The sequence below is a fragment of the Chinchilla lanigera genome, unplaced genomic scaffold (genome assembly GCF_000276665.1).
Source record: "Chinchilla lanigera isolate Chin_1 unplaced genomic scaffold, ChiLan1.0 scaffold00115, whole genome shotgun sequence".
NCBI lineage: Eukaryota > Metazoa > Chordata > Mammalia > Rodentia > Chinchillidae > Chinchilla > Chinchilla lanigera.
In genome coordinates, this window is record NW_004955516.1 from 3,191,740 (window position 1) to 3,213,464 (window position 21,725).

Below are 21,725 nucleotides of genomic sequence, written 5' to 3' on the forward strand. Positions count from 1 at the left end.
CACAGATTAATCACTTAACAAATATACTAATAGTCACAATAAACATTTATGACAAAGTAACCATTTATTATATCTTTCTCTATCTGCAAATCAAGGTATTTTAAACTGTAAGTTCAGTGTACTTATTGAAGAATCACCTGTAATTCATAATTTTACTTTCATAAATTAAAGTGATACTTTTTTGACCACAAGCAAATTCTTAATAAACTCATTCAAAACTACAATGTAAGTTAGTAGCAGACCTGTATTTCCTCCCATTACAAAAGCTCAGTGTATATACCATAGGCACATCAACAGTTAGTTTTTCTATAACTTCAAAGAAGTATCTGAAAAGGTTTATATGGGATGGTATTTTTAAAAGCCTGTATAATTAGAATCTATAATAGTAACATCAGAGATTCAGCCATAGTGATATGCAGCAACTTCATTGGAGAAACTTTAGACCTGGAATGAGTTTAACAGAAATTTTTTTTTTTTTTTTTTTTTTGGTTTTTCTCTGGTACCGGGAACCGAACTCACGACCTTGCGCTTGCCAGGCAGGCTTTTTTGCCACTGAGCTAAATCCCCAGCCCCTTAACAGAAATTTTAGACAAATTTCTCAACTTTATCACCTAAACTGCAAAACTCCTAAAGATACTGGCCTTGAGGGGCCTGTAAAATAAAGACTTGGGCTCTCTGCCACTCAGTATTCAGCTACCTACAAAAGGCTTGTGGCCTGCAAACTGAGGCTTTAAATAATAATCACAGTAACTATAACAATAATAATAGTGGTGGGCTGGGGATTGAGCCCAGGGCCTTCACACTGAGTTACATCCCCAGACTCTTTTATTTTTATAATTTTGAGTCAGACGCTTGCTAAGTCGCTTAGTTGTCCAGGCTGGGCTCAAATTTTCAATCCTCCTCCCTTAGTTTCCCCAACTGCTGGAATTATAGGAGTGTGTCACTACACCCACATTAGAACTGTGTTTTTAAAGGGTAGCAAATTTCCAAAACAGGTTGAAGATTTTGAAAATTTCAGCCACTAAGTAGGCCAGGGAAATAGGTGGGAAGAAAATACTACAAATGTATCTCATAATCACAACAAAGACTCTCATTTACTAACTGCCAATTACATCTTAGAAGTTTAATAGGCATTTTAACAAAAATCCTCTATCCTCTCTTTAACCACCCTTTAATGTTTAAAGACAGTACATCCCCAAAGTCATTACCTCTCATCTAACTCTAACCACTCTTCCCTTTCTACTTTGTAAATTTCTCCCTCTCTACTACTGTTTCCCATTAGTTTCATTGTTAATTTCTCTCATTTGAAATTAAAACAAAAAATTCCAAACAACCCCTAATTCTACTTTCCCTTCAGCTACACATGGCATGTACAGCACACATGACTGTAAGTGTCTATGTTGGAATTGTCTATATTTACTGCTTCTAGTTTTTCTGCTCCCATTTCATTTTGTTTGTTTGTCGTCTTTGTTTTTTGAGACAAGGTCTAGCTATGTAGTTCAGGCTAGTCTTGAACTCCCTATGTAGTCCAATACAGTCTTGAACTCATCGTGATCCTCCTGCCTCAACCTCCTAAGTTCCGAGATTACAGGTGTGCATCACCACACCAGTCTATCCATTTCATCTTTAATTAACTACAATTAGACTTCTACTGCCAAAAATCCACTGAAATTGCTCTTTTCCAAAGTCTGGCAAATCTTTTCTGTGAAGGGTCAGATAGCAAATATTTAGGCTTTGCAGGTCACAGAGTATTATCACACATTTTTTTTAAACAACTAAAAAATGTAAAAAATAATCCTTAATTTTTTAAAAAGAAAATGCTTAATTTTTTAAAAGCACTCACTGTTTATTTAAAAAAAAAAAAATCCACAGGTCATGCGGTATATTTTGCCTGTATCCTGTAGTTTTCCTAGCCCTAGCAATGTCACCAAATACCTCAGAAGATCAATACCTATGAGCACTGTTACACACTTTGATCATGCCCTCCTCCTTAAAATACTGTCTTCATCTGGCTTTCAGGGCATCACTCACAGATCAATCCTCTTCTATTTTTCTTTGCTAGTTCCTCAATTTCCTGGCCTATTATCCCCCAAGGCTCAATCTCAAATTCGGTACTTTTCTTAAATCTATTCTCACCCCTTGGTGATCTGACCCAGTCTCATCTGTCCCTTTTGTCTGTCAAACTAGCTCAGACTCCTCTTTCTCACACCCCACTCTATCAGATAAGCCTTTCAAACCCACGTACATACTGACCACTGCCTGGGGCAGAAATGAGTATTTTGCTTACAATGCCAATGTAAATTAACAGTGGGTTTTGGGGGGATTATATGATCTTTTTTCTTCTTTTGTAAATTTGTTGGATTATCTGTATGTGTGAAAATTTTACAAAAGAAAATATACTCCTATAATATACACTGAATCACAACATACTACGTTATATTACTACAAAATTCTTATAAAAAAAATGGTTCTTCAAACTTTTATTTCTTGTCTCGAAATTTATAAAATGAAATAAAGACAAACTCTTATGTAAGAAACTAACACCACAGCTAATCTTTCTATTACCTGAGTGGAGTTAGATAGTTGGTTTTTCCACGGCTCCTCTGCGCTGCTGGTCAGGTTTGTGCGGTTATGAGGTAGAGTGAGTGCGTTTCGCTGCAGGTAAGGCACGTTTCCATTACTTCCACTTCCTGTTATGTGATTATTGCCTATCAAAATAGTGTCTGTACTTCCCAGCGTTCTTGCTGTGCTACAAGGAATATGGCCTGCAGAAAAGGGTCCATTGGCCAAAGGCTGCCCAGGGCAGGCAGGGCGGACTACAGGCTGAGAGACGCTAGGCACTCTGGTCAGAGCAAGCTGTGGCTGCTGGCCAGAGACTGAGTTTGTAGGCAGTGATGAGTCAGCTGTTGGCCCATTAAGAACACCAGTAGATCGTACCTGTGCAGCTCCTGTTTGTCTCATCTATCAAAAACAAATGCAAAGTAAATGCTGTTTGTGTAGTCCACAGAGGAGAGAATCAGGCAATCTCTGATTTGACCCCAACATTTAATTTAATTTCTCTGGGTTGAAAACTGCCAACTTTAAAAATAAGAAAGAAACTGTGCTTGTTCACTTTTAGATAAGAGCTTCTAGAAAAATAGAAATGTTTCATTTTAAAGAAATATCCCATTAATAAGAACAAGATAAAGCCGCTGAAGATTACGAAAAACAACTCTGAAATTCATATGACTTTTTCCTAACCATAAAGTAGGGGACCTCAAAATTTCATTCTGTAAGATGTATGCTGGATCTTCCAAACTAAAATAAGCCCAACGAAGCCTCACCTCAGCTTAAGATAGCTTATTAAGTACTAAATAATTTAAATCAACCCTTAAAAAACATGTGAAGTATCATGTAAATAAATAATAAAATTAAAAGTCTGTTCAAAATTAAATCTATAGCAGTTTCTTTCTAAAATACTCTATTACCGGTATTTTAAGAAGCACAATAACAGAGTTTAGGGAAAAAAAATGCTATACACACTTGGTGTTGTTGCATTAAGACAAATTGACTTTCCAGCTGTTCTAGCATCAACTTCTGCGCTGGACTTAAATTATTTCTATTTGCGCGGAGCTGTTCCAAGTGCTAGAAGAAGAAAAAAGGAGAATACAGTTAAAGGCATATCTAAGAAATGAACTAGTCTTAGCAACTATTTTCTGAAATAATTAAGATAAATTGTGAAGTACAACCTGGTCAAAGATACTGATTTCTGACCAACAACCATGAATCTCAGTTTAAAACACTTGAGAAATCTGAGTAAGAACTGAGCATTTATGTGAATTACGCTTTCTGCAATGTGATCTTTGAAAGAGATGGGCATCAAATTTTTTGACATATGTTTTCAATATTCACACAGAAATCTCTTCAAATTTAAAACTTCATTATGGCAAGTATGCTCTAAAAGCAGCACTGCTTGGAATAAAAAAAGTCTGCATACAACCTGATGTGCAAAATTTATAATCTGCTTAAACAATAGCATCTAATAAATATGATGCAACCATAAAACAAGTTCTTTATAACTGACACAAAATGTTCTGTAAAATACATTAAAAGCATAAAATAGACATCCCCCCTACCTGTGAAAGATATCTTCCAAGACGCCCAGTAGATGCCTAAATCCACAGACACACTAGATCTAAAATTTAATGCTTTTTCCATCCTAACTAAGCTGCACACTGTGGCTGTGTATTTTGAGGTGTGATAGTAAAACTTGCACTCTTTCTTTCTTTCTTTGCTTTATTACAAGTTCACCAATAACACATGTGTTCTTCCTGTAGAGCTTAGTAACTTCAGCATATAATTTCTTTCTTATTAAGTAGGGAGCTTTCATCTTTTCACTTAAAGGAAGCTCTCTGTGGCTCTGGCATCCAAATTGCCATCATACCACCCTTGTGCTTTGGGGCTATTAAGTAAAATAAGGGTTACCTGAACGCAAGCAATTCAATATTCCAACAGCTGTTTTGAGTAATGACATGGCTACTATGCCGCTAAGGGGCAATTAGTACACACAGTATGAATATGCTGGGCAAGGAAATGATTCACGTGCCCAGTGGGATGGCATGGGATTGTATCATGTCACTTATAATGATGCAATTTAAAACTTATCCATTTTTTTTTTCTGAAATTTTTCATTGAAATTTTTAGACCACAGTTGACTGTAGGTAACTAAAACTTCAGAAAGTGAAATTACAGATAAAGGGTAAACTAACTGTATATAGTATTTTGTCATTTGTAGTAAAAGACCAAGATAATACCTGAGAAAGGGTGGGCAAATTTGCTTATACATGCATGAAATACCTCTGGAAACACAGGTACGAAACTTACTACCAGCTGTTTGTTGGAAGGGAAACTGAGCGGGTAATGAAAGGATTTGGAAGGAGACTTCATCCTTATACTGTACTCTGCATTTACACCTCATACAATTTCCACCCTGTGAATGCATTATTTGTTTTTTAAAAAGAAACTAAAAATGAGCAAAAAACAAGAATGAATGATTTCCATTATTCTGGTAAATATGGGTTCATTTTACTTATGTAATATTGAGTCTAATGCCATTCAGATTTAGGAATTGGTACTCAAAGAACTTAAAGCTTACTACCTCTACTCCTTTCTAATAGAAGAAATATTTTGTCAAAAGTTTACCTTACATACCTGTAATTTCTGTGGTGTCAAACACCATGAATGAGCTTGTTGCTGTACTGGAGGATGTGACACAGCAGGGCCACCACTCCAATTATCAGAAGTATTCTGAGGAAAATTGATTAAAAAAAATTTAAATAATACTTGGTGAAATACACAGAGTTAACAATAATGACTAATGGAGACCAAATGACTATGAATTGGATTATTTATATATATGAAAAAGTATTATAACACTACATTCTTTTTAAAAATTTTACATGCATCAACTTGGAAATCATAAGTTTAAAAAAAAATTAGTAAGCCACCCAAAAAGGCCCACCCCTAAACTATGGCCCAAATGGCTAGCCTAAATATCACTGTCCACTAGATCCAACATTAAATTTATTTCAATGTCAGTAAAAAGTGATGATGAAAAGTGTGCTGAGATCTTAACGGCAGGGAGATGAATAAAATGATTTGATGAATGCAAACTTAACCCTACTTTCTATAGTTAATATGGTTCTAAGATTTGGGATGGAAAAACTCAAACCTTTCACTTTTTGATGTCCACAGATTTAAAGTAAAGGACAGGAAATGCTCAAGCTGCACAATTTCAGGGCAGCTGGATCTTCTTTTTTGATTTGGATTTTCTATTTCTCTAAAACATATACCTTTGTTGGACTAGATGTTCTTTTCCTCTTGGCAGGACTGGACAGGTCATCTACTTGGCTAGAAGGAATCATGTGTAGTGGCAAGGATTGCTGTGAAATTGGTGTTTGACTGAGGCCTAATACAGGTTCAGTATTTGGATGATGAGGTTTACATGCCTAAGAATCACAGAAGGAAGACAAAAATAGGGTTCTACATATTCTTAATTCATTCCTTCAAATTATAAAACTTCACATGGTACATGTTTTTCAAAGCTATGTGGACATCGCTGATTACAGTTATTGAAAATAAAAATAAAATGAATCATCAATGGAGGAATGTGTACCTTCCTTTGAAAAACTTGCTTTAAAAATTAAATAAACCACTGCAGCATTATCTTAAGAAATCTTCAAAATCATGAAAATGCACAAAGGTTCTAAGTTGGTACCCCAAAATTTCTTCCCATATCAGAGGGAATTTTATTTTGATCTAGATTCCCTTAGCAATTAAACCAAAAGGCTTTCATTAATAAAAGCCTCCTGTGCTTATAAAATAAGCTTGAGTACTACAGATTGAAAAGAACCCTTAAAGCTGGGCACCTGCAGAACATAACCCAACTTCTCACCTGCTGTGCTGTGTTCATGGCACCCTGCCTGGAGGTAAGCTCTGCGGGAATTGGTAGGCTCCACGCCTCCTCAATACTAGGAAGTAATTTAGTTTTATTCTGTAGACTACTTTGTGGAAGGTTACACAACTGAGCCTAGGAAAAATTATGTAAAAAGCAAATTTAACACAAGCCTACTTGAGTAAGAGCAAGTCCACTAAATCTTCCTAAATGGTATAACTCAATGTTTCTTAAAGAAAATAGATTCTAAATTTGGGGCTTTAGAAAGACACTAAGTATAAAGAGGGTAACCGGAATATAACCTTTGTGAGAATCAAAACAAAGCTATGCTCTGTTTTCAGACTTCTCATAGCTGTCTTCTTATGAAACTCCAAGCGAGAGTGAAAGACAGTGTTTGTGTTCTTTTCTTTAAAATGCTATGGCAACTTAAAAAATGTAGACAGTACATAGAAAAAAATTATGTAAATTAATATGCATCAACAGCGTAAATGTGCAAAAGAGCATCTTTTAAAATATTGCTTATCTTACTTAAAATGAAAAGTGAAATAATATTACAAGCTATGGTATGTTTACAAAATATGGAAACAGATTATAGACATCAAAACACAACTACACAAACTTTCTAGCCACCCTCCTCCTGCCTGAGTGTCCTGGGGAAATATGTGGCTTTAAAAAACTGCTATTTAAAAATTTTACCTGCAAATACTTAATTCTTGCTGCAAGTGCAGAGGTATTACTACAACTTTTGCTTCTAGTTGCATTTAAGTAGCATTTAATGGCATCCTGAGGCTGGTTGCAGGATTCATACAGAGTGCCTAGATCCATCCAGGCTGCAGCATGGCCATGGTCCAATTGTACAGCACAAATATAGGCCTGTAAAGCATCCATAGGCTGATTTTGCTGTTGATATAGCACACTACAAAGACACATTAAGGAAAAATTAAGTCAAGTAAGAACTGCTTTGTTTCATAACATTATTTAAACTACAAAGTACGTTATGTGTGATACAATGATCTTTGAATACCAATTAAATTACCATTACTTTTACATAAAGTCTTACCCTATTGAACACCATGTATCTGCACTTGCTTCTGATTTATCAATAGACTGCCTGTAAGATATAAAGGCATCCTGAACTTTCCCAATACTTGAATAGCACCTGAGGAAAGGGGGGGGGGGAGAAAGTCAAGAAAATTTCATTAGTACTAAAACTAATTTTTTTTCTGAAAGGTTTAGCCCAGTAAGTTTTAAAAGACCTAATAAGCTAATATATTTATATACATGTGTGTATATACAAGGAAATTAGAATGTACATTATTATTAACCCTTCAATAAACTATACTACAGTTTGTCTTATAGGTCCTAAAGCATGCTGCAATAATAAATTCTATTAAATAAATGCCACATCACTTCAATATTATAGTACTGAAAGTTGAACATACCCCCTCCTCACTCATATCTTGATGTCTAGTTCCCCATACAGTCAGAATATGAAGTTAAAAACAAAACGAAACACTTCATGTTGGCAAGACTTAAATCAGATTTTCATTTTTTTTCCCTCAGTAACACTGAGGGCAATAATTGTTTAACTGATAAAAGATGCAATTATAACATAGTTAATCTCTAAGTATCAAAATAATATAAAAAGGTAAAGTATAATATTTAATGACTAGTAAAGACAGCAAGGTGAGATTGAAGTTTCAAAGACCTGCCATTTTTTAATGCACATATATCTGTTTTATTCATAGCAGCTAAAACCATAAATTCAGAAATTATATTTGGTACCACAGGGAAAAGAAAAGAATTGAAAAGAAAAAAGAAAACCTCAGTCCCTACCATCAAAGAGCTAACAACTACCATATCAAATGTCCAGCACAAACAATGTAAGAAGAGACCAGTACGCATTGCACGATTTACGAAAGGGGAAGTGGATAAGAGATGTGAATATATGTAGATGTATATTTAATATGGTAATTTTGCCAAGCAAACAACATGGAAAAAATATAAATACATATAGAACAATTTATAATAAGCTAATATTTGTCCTATAATTCACTTATCTTCAATTTAAAAACTCACATGTATCTTCTGTATTTGAAACACTGTATTTGAAACTTATCCTTAGGATTGGTCTTCGAAATTTTACTCATCTGTGCCATCTAAGCCTGGAAATTACTGATTAAGGTAGCAAAGAGAAGGTATTTCAAGTGGGTTTGAACAATATAAGTAAAACCTAATGTATTTGTAAGAAAGCACAGGAAAAAAAAAAAAAAAATAGAGAAGTTTCAACCTAGCCCAAGAAGACCTGAAGTTTGTTTTCCTAACAAAGGGAATTCCATGACTGAAAGATGTGTAAGATGAACTGAAAGAAAAATAAGTTATGCACAGTAAAAAAAGAAGATGGCTACACTCACTGGTTTGGAAAGGCCAAACTTGAGGTGAAAATAATAAAGATGGCAAGAATAAGAGATATGAGAAACAAAGACTGATAGAAGACTCCATGACTGATTGATTAGTCATGATGGCGAGCCTTTTTTTCGTTTGTCTGTTTGTTTTCCCTGGTACCGGGAATTGAACTCACAACCTTGCGCTTGCCAGGCAGGCGCTGTGCCACTAAGCTAAATCCCCAGCCCCGATGGCGAGCCTTTTAGAGCTTTCAATGATACAAACAGCCTTCTGCAGCACTTGTACCATTGGTTCGCCACCACTCACCCACAGGGATGGTGGCTACAACTTTTAAAACCTAATTAAACAGGAAAAAAAGAACAGAGGCAGGGATATATTCAATTTAGTGAAAGGGTGCTTGCATAGCTCACACAAGGCTCTGGGTTCTATCCCCAGCACATAAAAAAACAAAGTGGTATTTTGGCAAATAGAAAAGAACCAGCTGGTTTGTGGTTACCAAATGCTGATTTTGATACAAGGTCATTAAAATGAGAAGTGCTGAAGAACAGGTATAGTCCTAGAATTTAAGATATCTTTAAATACAGAATTATAAATTTGGAATTTGTCTATATGGCAATAAGGCTATGAAAACACAGAACACCTATGAGAGAGGTAAAAATAAGCCTAAGGACTGTGGACCTGTGGACTGAACAGTGTAGGAAATGTTAGTGACAGACGAAAAAAAGTGGTGTCAGACAACATCCTCAAACTGTTTATGAATAGAGAGTTCATGCAAAGAAGTCAGCAATAACACCAAACAGGAACAGACACCAGAAGGAAAAGGAATGCTTTAAGAGATAGTAGAAAATATGCTCCTCCTTTTGTTGTTAAGTTGAAGCCAACACTCACATTTATAGACAAATTTGCCTATACATGAGGAGAAATAAGCAATATTTTACAAACCAGTATTTTTACATTCCATTCCTCAAAGTAGGAAACCAGTGTGTCCAAACAGAAATATCCTAATCCAATCACCAACCAATTCTGCTCTAATAAAACTTAACTAGGTATCCTCTGAGATAGCTTTGTATAATAATAGTAACAAAACAAAACCAAAAAAAGCAAGCCCTGGGTGAACATGGGGTGAGCTAAGTGACTTTCCTCGTCCCGCCCAGTTCTAACATTCTGTAACTCCATGATAACATGGTCAATGACTACAGCTCGTATTGCAGAATACCATAGTACAATTTCATTCTGATATACACATGCTCAATGATGAGCACCTTCAATCTTCAACACAGAGCTAAATGAAGAGAAAAGCAATAAAAAGCCTCAGAAATATTAAAACTATCAAATCCCAAACTTTCTTAGTGACTCTTGAGATCTTCGGTTGCAGTTTTATTAACCCCAAAGATATAATTTATAAAATTTTCTCACAATGAAATGGATTAGAAGCAACGTAATATAAGGCAGTGAGAGAAGATATGTAAACACCAAAGAAAGTATAAAACAGACTCAGGATCATATTACAGACAAAAAATAATGAATGTCTAAAATGATCATCTTGAACCAAATTAAACTGTGACAAGTATGCCTTATTTGACAAGTCAAAAAAATGAATTTGGGAAAATTTGCCAAAACATTTCATTAAAAGCATCTCAATGGTTCAGAATATAAAAGCAATTAACTGCAAAAATATCTGTGAAATTCTGTTGAATGAAACTGAAAACTATAGCGTTAATAACTAACTAGGTATAGCTGACTATATATTAATTTTATAAAACTAGAATTTAAATTTAAAAGCAATGAAAAAGGGATTCAAACTACTGTAATTTTATTAAACTATTAACTTTTACTTTCACGCAAAAGGAACACGTTCTAGCATACATTCCTTTCAACCAAGAAAGAAATTTTCATATATAACCCTTGCAACTAGAGACAATGACTAAGCACCCCTACATACTTCCCAGTGCCAGGCCTCTTTCATCATCACTGCTTGAAGCCTCACATTCTGCTCCACTAACAGTAGTATGGTGCTACCTCTAACACAAATGGAGTTTAGTTAGTTCATTTATTTCATTATTAAATAGTCATTTTCTCACACAAAACAATACAAAGATAACAAGCTGGTAAGACCAGCTTCTACTACAGACAAAGAGAAACACAAAGTTTGGACTCTCAACCTTTATTTAAGAACAACCCAAATTAGATACTTCACAAGCATGGAGAGGGATGAAAATATCCCTGCCAAGAAAAGGTACCTTTCCAGTCAATTTGTATTATACATTACTAATGAATAATCAAGTATTTTTTAAAGGAAACATAAGAGTACCATTCTGTTCCACCTAAGCACTTTGCTAAATTTTAAATGAAAAACAAAATTATATGAACAATTAAAATGTGATTATATGGCAACTCAGGATAATTTCCAAAGGAATCATAATATTGAAACCTCTGGACTAAGAAGGTATCTAACAGGTAATCTAATCCAAAATTTCTCAACCACAGATTAAGGACATTTGGAGCCAGATAATTTGTACCAAAGAGCTATCCCATGCATTGTAGGATATTCAGCAGCATCCCAGGACTCTACCCACTAACTAGATGCCAGTAGCACTCGCCAACAGCCCCCCTCACTGATAGCCACTGATCCAATACAATCCTACTATAATACTATAGCTTAAGGGGAAATTGAAGCCTCATGATTTAACTTATCCATAATTTAACTGTACTGGTAGCTAAACTACTACTTGAATCCAAATCTTTGGATCTTTCCACCATATCACTGAAGTTAAAACTGATTAGGAACCAAAATATAATCTGAAAATGGTCCAAAAATATATCGGATAGCATACATCTAAAGTATATTTCAGATAATCCTTGAAACATTCTAACATTCAATGTTTTTAAAGTATAGAGAAAGTTTATGGATTCTGAAAACTATTTTCAAAACACGTCACTTCTTTTCAACAAATCCAATAGTAACGTATCTACTTTTCACTGTAATATTTCAGGTAGAATTGTAACTTGAGATCTACTATTAATCGAATGTCTATTCTACTGTATTAATCAAAAGTATAAATAACAAGGGCTTACTGGCTACCAGGAGTTATTGGACAGTTAAGTACATGTAAAGAGAAAAGAGTAGAAATCAGAATGAAAGGCATTTGAATGTTTTGTTGAAAAATTAATATCTGATAAAGCTTTTTAAAAACAACAGTAATTATGGTCAAATGAAAAGTCATTTAAGCATAATTAGAAATGTCCTGCTAGACCAGATTATGAGAAAAATCACATTTAGATGCTTTCTTTTACTATTAACTTCCTAGAATCTTTGTTACAATGTACTGTATTTAAATGAGAAAATACATTGTTCAGAATATAAATGTCAACTAACTTGGGGGAGGAGGTGTCTCATTATGTAGTCCAGGCTGGCCTTAAACTTGCAATACCCTTGTCTCAGTTTCCCAAGTGCTGGACAGTAAACTAACATTTTAGATTGTAATTGAAATCTCTTAGCCGGAATAGACAAAACCAAATACAAATATCTGCAAAGTCTCACCTTCCAAGGAAATACCAGGACTGGCCAGAATTTGGATCTGCTTCCAATGACTTTTGGAGATACTGAATAGCATAACTTTCCTTGGTAGCTTTATCTCCCAAGAGATCCACAGTGTGATGCATCCAACCTATAGTAAATTATTTCAAAATATTACATACATTACTTAATTGTTCTATTTTTAAGAACACTAAACAGAAAACAAACAAAAATATTCTTTTCAGTCAACTCAGTGATTTAGTTTGGATTACACACTCCCAAATTTTACAATTGCCGATTCTGGCAATAAGAAAGTCTGATTCCCACAGTAAGGTAATGTCAAGCGATGCAGAACTTTCTCTCAAGACAAATTAAAACAATTTTAAATACCAACAGTAGATTATAAACCATAGATACTCTAATAAGAATGTATCTTTTCACTATAAGATTTCAAGTATAACTGTGATTTCAGATCTACTATTAAACAAATATGTTACTGTAAAATTATAACTAACAAGGTTCTACTGGCTACAAGTAGTCATTTCCTAATATTGATGCTTTTAAAAACTTCAAGTTATAAACAAAGAATATAAAATATTAAGTCTTATGTACTATTCCATAAAAATAAATGTACATTTTAAGACTTTCTAAGACACTGTATTAGCCCAGTATGTTATCTCTAAGAAACAATGACAGTTCAGATTAAAACACATTTGTTCTTCCCGAATTGTTCCTGTCATTACTAAAAGAAAAAGATCTAGAGTAATAGGCTCCAAAAGAAACTGCTCCAGTAACAAATAAGTTGGAAGGAGTTATACAGGCATCAATTAGACTCAGTTAGAAGTATTCTTCTATTCAAAATGATAAACAGTTTACTTTTATACTTAAGTTCGATAAGCCATTGCCAAAGAAGCCAAGTGATTTATGATTCGCAAATAGCTCAAAGCAAAATCATTCTAATGTATCCCTTAAATTTAGAAAGTACATGAATTTTTGCTATTGACATATTGTTTAGTGAAGCTGAAATGCATTCAAAATTGAACAATTATAAATAGCATGGATAACAAACAGTTCATGTTCGAAGACTAGATGAATGAGTAAAGTATTTTAAAAGGATCTCACTTAGTCTTTTTACTTCAGAATCAAAACCATCCTTACTGTACTAAAAGCTTGTTTTAAAGATACAAATGCACATGATTCAAATACCACATAATTCATTAAAAATAAATATTTTGATCTTCTGTAGTTCTTTTTTTAGGAGGAGAGACATTTGCCTCTCTATGCAACCCAGGCAGGAGGCAAACTTGCTATGCAGCCTAGGCTGGTCTCAAACTGTGATCCTCCTACCTGTGGACTGCTGAATGCTGGAATTTACAGTTATGCATCTCCTGCTTGATCTTCCATAATTCTTAAGAGTACAGACAACTCAAGTAAACTTTTAATGGATAAAATTAAGAACTAAAAACAAAAGTTTTATATGAAGGTATTACGTTCATTTTGCAGAGCTAATTATATGATATTAATAAATCTAAGCTTAAATTGCTTTTAAATTGTATTTTTAAAAAAGTTACATTATGAAAACATCCACATACAAAGTTCGTTAAAAATACATGATTTGTACAAGACCCCTACCCCTGCCCCCCCCAAAAAAAACCCTGAAAAGACAATTAAAATACAAAATACGGAAAAAAAACCCACCTCAATAATTAGGCAACAAAATTAAATATTGGGGAACTCCTGTATCTTCTTGGTGATCGTGACACTTAACATCCAAATGAACAGATTACCCCAAGCTCCATATGAGAATACAACCGCATGCTTATAGAAACTATAATGTTAAATGCCCTATAGTTTTCAGATAAAATGTTTTAGTTTCACAGTTTATCAATGAGCATGGACAAAGGTATGGAAGCAAGCTCACCAACTACTAAGTGACTTTAGGTAAATCACTGAACTTTATTGAGTAAGTACACACATGGCTTGTATTATGGGTTAAATACCAGAAATAATTTTGAAAAATTAAAAAGATCATCTGCATTAAAGAATCATACTGAGATAGAGTAGAAGACAGACAATGCTTATTAGCAGGGCTGGAAAGATGCTGGGTTCAAAGTAATTGTATCAAATTTGCGCAAAGGAAGGAAAAGGATTAGAATACACAAACTACACATTTGCCACTCCTCACGTGTATAAAAAAAAAGAAAAACATAAAGAAAAACATGCATAATAAGATAAATATATGCTATTACATACCTAATTGTTGTAAGACAGTTGCTTTTACTTGTGCAGAAAGATTTTCTGTCTGCAAAAGTTGTTCATAAGCTTCCTTTGCAGAATGATACTTCCTCTAAAGAGTAGAGATTTATAGAAAAATGACATTATTATACTCTTTAAAGAACTTTGTCATATATTAACAATTATATAATACTAATAATGGTGTAGCTTTTTTTTTTTTTTCCAGTCTTTTTGAGACAGGGTCTCACTATGCAGCTCAGGATGGCCTTGAGCTCACTCTGTAGCCTAGGCTGGCCTCAAACTCACAGCAGTCATCCTGCCTCAGCCTCCTGAATGCTGGGATTACAGGTGTGAGCCCCCATACCCGGCAGCTTTAGCATATTTTTTAAAACCAACTGAAAGGAAAAAAGTGCTGACTTCATTACTGAATGTTTCTTTAACACTAGACAGCTTTAAATAGGCTACATTCCAGAGTACCTCTAATACCAGTAAAATTTACATTCACTACAGCAAACTATCATTAAAATATGACCTTTCAGGAATTTGCCAACTGTCAATAACTAAAATAGCTTCAACTTCATTAATGACTTCAACTTTATTTAATAATACTAATAAAACCAGAGAAATAATCTACCTCCAATTGCATAATCTGTCTGCCTAGAAAGTTTCCAAGCAAATCAATGAACAATTGAGCACCTGTCAAAAATGCTTGAACAAAATCTAAAAAAGTGAAAAAATAGTTAAAATCTAAGATTAAAGACACTTTCTCAAAAAAAGTTTCGCATATACAAAATAGCTTATAAAAATATTTATAATACGATGATTTTAAATACATCAAAACTCCTATAGTTATAGTCTGTATGTAATATTTAAGGTCCCATAGGCAAATCTTTAAATGAAATTATTTACCCCCAGTTCTCTCCTCAAAAGCACTAACATGACTGAAAGCCATTATTGTTATAGTTATAAAGCTTAAAGATAACCCAAAACAAAAGGAAAAAGCCAATAAAAGAAAATTTATAAATACTACCTTTAAAATACAACTAGCGGAAACATGGATTGAAATGGTTTTTATTAATATTACTACTACCCTGTAACTGCTTGAGAAAACAAATCTTTTTCCAAAAAAAAAAAAAAAAAAAAAGAATAGGTAGAAATATAAAAGTAGCCGTGTGAATCTCAGGTAAATCACATATAGTATGATTGAAAATCAACAGAATCATTGATATAGAAGTGGTAATAACCAATATTTCTTACTATAGGGTTGTTCTAAGGATCAAACAAGATAAGTAAATTGGAATTAAGGAGCTATATATATAATTATGTAAAAATAGGGAAGATTTTAGAGAACTGCCCATTGAAATTATACATAGTTATTAAATAAATTTTTATCCATCAGCCAAACTAGTTACCCCAAAACATTAATCTGGTCTAAGAATGTTAGTTACTGAACGATAAGGACCAAGTTATTCCATTCAATTTATTCAACAGATCGAAAAACCTTTGTTCAATGTCTAGCACATAAGAATAGCTGCAACTACAGTATAGTGAAGAACACACACAGAAAACAAAACATATTGTGCTATCTACAATAGCAGTATATTTCCCTGAGCAAGAACGACCTCATGTTTAGAGTACAAGCAGGCTGAGCAGAAAATGCAGACACTACTTCACAAAGTCCTTCTTATACCAGTTAAAAATGATTCTATCCTAAGACAATGGAGAACTACAGAAAGGTTTTAAATAACAAGGAAAAACACCTTGTGGAACTGTCTCAACAGATGCTAACTTATACCTCCAAACACTAGTACAGTAAAAACAATGTGATACTGAAAAAGTAGCTGCATCATCATCTTGGAAAACATGAAGTTTGATTTCTACCTCCATCATATTGCAAAAAAATGGCAAGGCCATTAAAGACCTAAATATGAAAAGTATAAAGCCAAGAGAAGAAAATATGGTACAATATTGCTTTGAGATAGGACTTTATTAAATGTGTCCAAAAGAGCACAAGTCATAAGGAAGAGTAAAAACCTCACTCAAAAAGCGTAGGCAGAAAAATAGGCAATGGACATAAAACTCAACTCATAAAAGATGAAAAAAAATGTGAAGCATACAGCTATAGAAATCAGAAAACAGGAGTGTGAATGACACACTATCTTCTCCCCTTCAAATTGGCAAACAAAACAAAGTTGGGTAATTCCATATATTGTAGGGATATCAGTAAAGAACACTCATATACTGCTGAAAAGGGATTTGCTCATGAAATGAAGCACACAAATATGCTACAATCCAGCAATCTCACACTTGAAATGTGTATGCTAAAGAAAGTAACGTTCTGATGGTACTATTTGTGGTACTGCATAACCGGGAGACAACATAGGTCTTTATCACTATGCAAGTGAAGACAAAGTAAGTTGGATGTTTACAACAGAAACTAAGCAGTAATTACAAATAATGTATGAAAAGCAACACAAGCTTATTGCTAACAGTGCTAAGTTTTGTTTCTGGTAAAGCTAAAGTAACATCCCAGGCAGTTTTAAATTCTAGATTAAATATAAACGTCAGTGATCAAAAGGCACAAGAGAAAGATCAAAATCAGGCTTAAACCCAGAGAAAAAATACTTAAAGAAAAGAAATGGCCCTGACGTAATAACCTCCTTTTCATGGATCTTCACCTGCTGTCAAGTCCCAAATGGCATTTGGCTGGCTGGAACTCAAACAGAAACCAGCAATCTTACTAGCCTAAAGAGGTGTACAACAGACTTGGGAGGCTACCAGGAAAACTGGAAGTAGACACAGAAATTCCAGGAAAGAGACAGAGACAGGAAATACCAATTTTACATGTAAACACTGCCCGCATCTCTAGTTGACTGCACCACAGATGTCAAGTACCCTAAAACAAGTAAAGAGAGATTTTGGTTACCTGCCACACAAGTGATGAACTTTACAGTGTAAACTGAGCCAGGTTAACAAAACAAAAATACCAATCTTCAGAAAAAATATAACAGAATCAGTTTCTACAATGTATTATTCACAATATGTAAGAGAAAATTACAAGGCTTATGAGGAAAATTTTAGTCATATTCTAAAGAAAAGGAAACTAACAAAAACCAAATGTGAAATAACTCAGATACTGAAATTTGGAGATTACGGTAAAGCAGATTCTTTAACAATGTTCTCAGACAGATTAAAAAAAAAAAAACCATAATGAATGAATGAACAGTAAATCACACTACAGAAAGAAAATCTGAAAGAGAAACAAAATGAAATTCTAGAATTTGAGAATACTAATTTAAAATTAGGTGAACTGAATAGCAGATTGGTTAAAAAAAAAAAATCAGTGAGTTTGAAAATAGATTTACAAAGCACCCAGACTAAAGAAAAGTAAACAATACAAACAAAAAAACCTACCACAGACTAAAGTAAAAATAACATGCATCCAAGATGTGTGAAACAGTAAGTGTCTATGATTCATGTAACTAGTCCAAGCAAAAAAATGTTTATAACATAATGGCTGAGATTTTCCAAACCTGATGAAAGGCATCAATCCCAGACCCAAATCACTAAAAATAGCCACAGTTAGTGTAGTCAAATTTTTCAAAACCAAATATAAAGACCAGACATGGTGGCATATGCTTGTAACCTCAACACTCTTGAGAGGCTGAGGCAGGAGAATTCAAAGTTCAAGCCCAGCATGGGCAACTTAATTGAGATGCTATCTTAAAATAAAAATAAATTTAAAAGGCTGAGGTTGTAGCTCAATGCAAAAGCCCTGGGTTCAATCCCTACTACTGCAAAAAAAAACCAAAAAATTTAAAAGGAAAAACCTTGACTCTAAGCAGAGAAAAAGAAACAAACAAACAAACAAAAAAACCCCACAAATACAAAGGATATAAGAATGACAGCTAACTTGATCCAACTATATCAATAATCAGACTAATATAAACCACACAAGCTAAAGAAACAACAAATGCAGAACTGATTTACAGAAAGGGCTGCAAACAGTATTTATGAGATGCACTTTACACATAAAGATACAAGTAGGTTGAAAATAAAAGGATGGAAAGATATCAAAGAGTATACATTAGAAAGATGATGTAAAAAGACTAATAGCAGATTAAAGTGGACTTCAAGACAAAGTATTACCAGACATGAAGATTATAATAATAATGGACTAATACATCAGGATGACAAAGTATTACCAGACATGAAGATTATAATGATAAAGGACTAATTAATACATCAGGATGACACAATAACAGAACTTCAAAATATGTGAAGACTGATAGAATCAACACTTATAAAATACTACTGACTAATCTATGGAATTTATTCTGATTTCACCAATTTGTCCCAACTAATGTTCCTTCTCTGGTCCAGGATCCAATCCAATACCCCACATTGTGCTCAGTCAATTATGTCTCCTAACTTTCTTCCAATCTGGGACACATACTCAGGTCTTTGACTTTCCTTATTTGACACTTACAAAACATACTAGTAAATTATTTTGAAAGATGCCCTTTTGTAATTAATAAGTTAGCCAGTAGGGAGACAGCCATCATTTGTATCAGTATGAACTAATATATTTTGTTTGTTCCTTATGTTCCACTACTATAATTATTTGTTTCTTAACTTGTATCCGACTTTATGATAAGAAGTTCCTTGGTTCCCTTGCTTGAAGAATAGTATTTAGACACTAAGACATGAGCAATAGTGTTGGGGAGAGTTAACTGCTTCTAAGCCATCTCAGCAAACAAAGCTAGAAAAATATATTTATGGATGTATACATAAACAGCATACCCTCCTATATCTATTCCTACCTATCTACTATATCCATAATGACCATAAATTCATACTGATATCTGCAATTTAAACCCAATATCAGAGTTCAGCCTAACCTCTTTCCAACAGTGACAAATCTAGCTGATAGTATCTGCAACATATTTATTTATTCCTACTATTCAGAATAAGTAGTCACAGAATTTCTAATCCACACCTCTGCAAGTATAGTACAGGATTTTTTTTTTAATAGTTCTTTTCATCTCTTGTTTTCACTACAGAGTCAAAATGCTATTCTCTAAGTTACTTATTTTCATTCCTATCCCCCTTCAATATAGTTACACTCTTCATTTATAATGTTATTATTTTCATTTGTTAGTTTGTATTCTATTTTGGGTTGGTCAACATCCTGATTGATCTTAATTATTCAATTTTGGGATCTATGAAACACTGCAAGGTTGTAAGAGTCAGAGCCATACAAAAATTATACACTCCACATCCCTATTAACCCATTAACCCATTCATACCTACAACCTATAGGTAACCATTCTCATTTGTTTCTTGTTTATCTTTAGTATTTCTTCTGCCCAAATGACACACATATATTTTGTTTAATACATGTATATTTGCTTTCTTCCATAAATATACACTCTTTTGCACGTTGTGTTTTTTCCACTTAATATATACTAGCAATTACTCTGTATCAATTCACACAAATCTTCCTCATTCTTTTCTACAGCTTTACAGCATTCCATTGCATATATGTGACACAGTTTATATAACCATTCTCCTCTGTATATGCATTTAGGTTGTTTCCAATATTTTGGCAATTACAAACAATGCTGCAATTGGTATACTTTACCCTATACATTTTCATACTCTTGGAGTGTATTTTCAAGGTAGTTTCCTAGATGTGGGATTGTTAGGTCAAAAGGTAAGTGTATATACTCTTGCTAAATTATTGCCAAATGCTTCTCTAGAAAGGTTGTACCACTATGCATTCCCAAGGTGAGAAATTATACTTCAGTGGTTTTGATTTACATTTCTATTTTTCATATTTTTATAGTTGTTCTTCTAAAGTGTCTAGTCATGCCCCCTCATTGTTTCATCAGGGTTTCATTTGTTCCTCAAGAATTTGTTACACAACAGGGAAATTAGCCTTTTGTCAGTAGTACATGTTATTAACATTTTCCCCCAGTATCCTACATGTCCTTTGAATTTATGACTTTTGCCATAAGAAATTATTTTTATGTTGTACAGACTGACTGATCATTATTTTTATTGCTGCTGAACTTTGAGCCATAATTAGAAAGTCTTTATATCATGTTTGGTAAGGATTTCATGTTTTACTCTAGTACCTGTATGGTATCTTTTCTTCTCCTTTTTTATAACATTTTTAGCCTGATTAATTTGCAGTTTATTCTTGTGAATGGTTTGAGTTGTAGATCTAACTTTATCCAATTTGTTGACCAATGACCTCAGAACTATTTATTAATACACCCACCTCAGTCCCAAGAAATTAAGGTATCCCCTTTATCATATGCTCAATTTCTACATCCCACTGATCTGTCACACGCCACTGCTACACTGATTTTATTTTCACAGTGCTGGAGATAAAACCCAGGGCTTTGTGCATGCTAGGCAAGTGCTCTATCACCAAGCTAGATTCCCCCACCCCATACATTTTTAATTGCAGGTTTTATTATATGTTTTAATGTCTCATAGGCTCATTATTACACACATAATTTCCACTTAGTCTTATTCCTAGCTATTTTAGAGTATTTATTCATTACAACTTAGCTAACTTTTTGTTGGTGTATTTTATATTGATTTTTTTTTTGTGATACTCAACTTATGCAGAACCAACATCTTTGTACTATTGAGTCATAGTAACTCTTTTAAGTTTATTTCTACAATGCTAGGCGTGGTGGCGCACGCCTGTAATCCCAGCACTTGGGAGGCTGAGGCATTGGGAGTTCGAAACCAGCCTGGGCTACAAAGTAAGCTCAAGGCCAGCCAGAATTGCATGGTGAGACCTTGCCTTAAAATAAATAAATAAATAAATAAATTTATATTTATATATATATACATATATATATATACACACACACACACTTTGCTGATACTGCAAATGATTTTCTCCCTAATTTGTTTTGACTGATTATTGTTGTTATTTGACTGATTATTATTGTTGATGGATATTAACTTCTGCATTAGAAGTAATTTATATTTTTAATTGACTTATCCAATTGCATTGGTTAATACCTATAGACCATTCAAGTACCAAGTACAATAATGAGGAGTAATAGAGAAAATGGGCCTCTTCTGCTTTGTTCTTTTTTTTTTTTTTTT

General features: G+C 33.8%; 1 protein-coding gene across 5 annotated transcripts in view; it reads right to left on the reverse strand.

Annotated features, from left to right (window-relative positions):
• The window catches only part of Kdm6a (lysine (K)-specific demethylase 6A), a 195,483-nt gene that overhangs the window by 40,390 nt on the left and 133,368 nt on the right, over positions 1–21,725 (reverse strand). For 2 of the 5 annotated variants that reach the window (XM_005408987.2, XM_005408990.2), the window contains exons 9-16: positions 14,610–14,703; positions 12,381–12,507; positions 7,494–7,592; positions 7,130–7,349; positions 6,434–6,568; positions 5,191–5,286; positions 3,523–3,624; positions 2,566–2,961 (exon numbers count right to left, since the gene is read on the reverse strand). In XM_005408987.2, the coding sequence (XP_005409044.1) occupies positions 2,566–2,961; positions 3,523–3,624; positions 5,191–5,286; positions 6,434–6,568; positions 7,130–7,349; positions 7,494–7,592; positions 12,381–12,507; positions 14,610–14,703 (1,269 nt within the window). Of the gene's footprint in view, positions 1–2,565; positions 2,962–3,522; positions 3,625–5,190; positions 5,287–5,831; positions 5,988–6,433; positions 6,569–7,129; positions 7,350–7,493; positions 7,593–12,380; positions 12,508–14,609; positions 14,704–21,725 lie in introns of all 5 variants that reach the window. The other 3 variants (XM_005408986.2, XM_005408989.2, XM_005408992.2) reach the window with 3 other exon arrangements.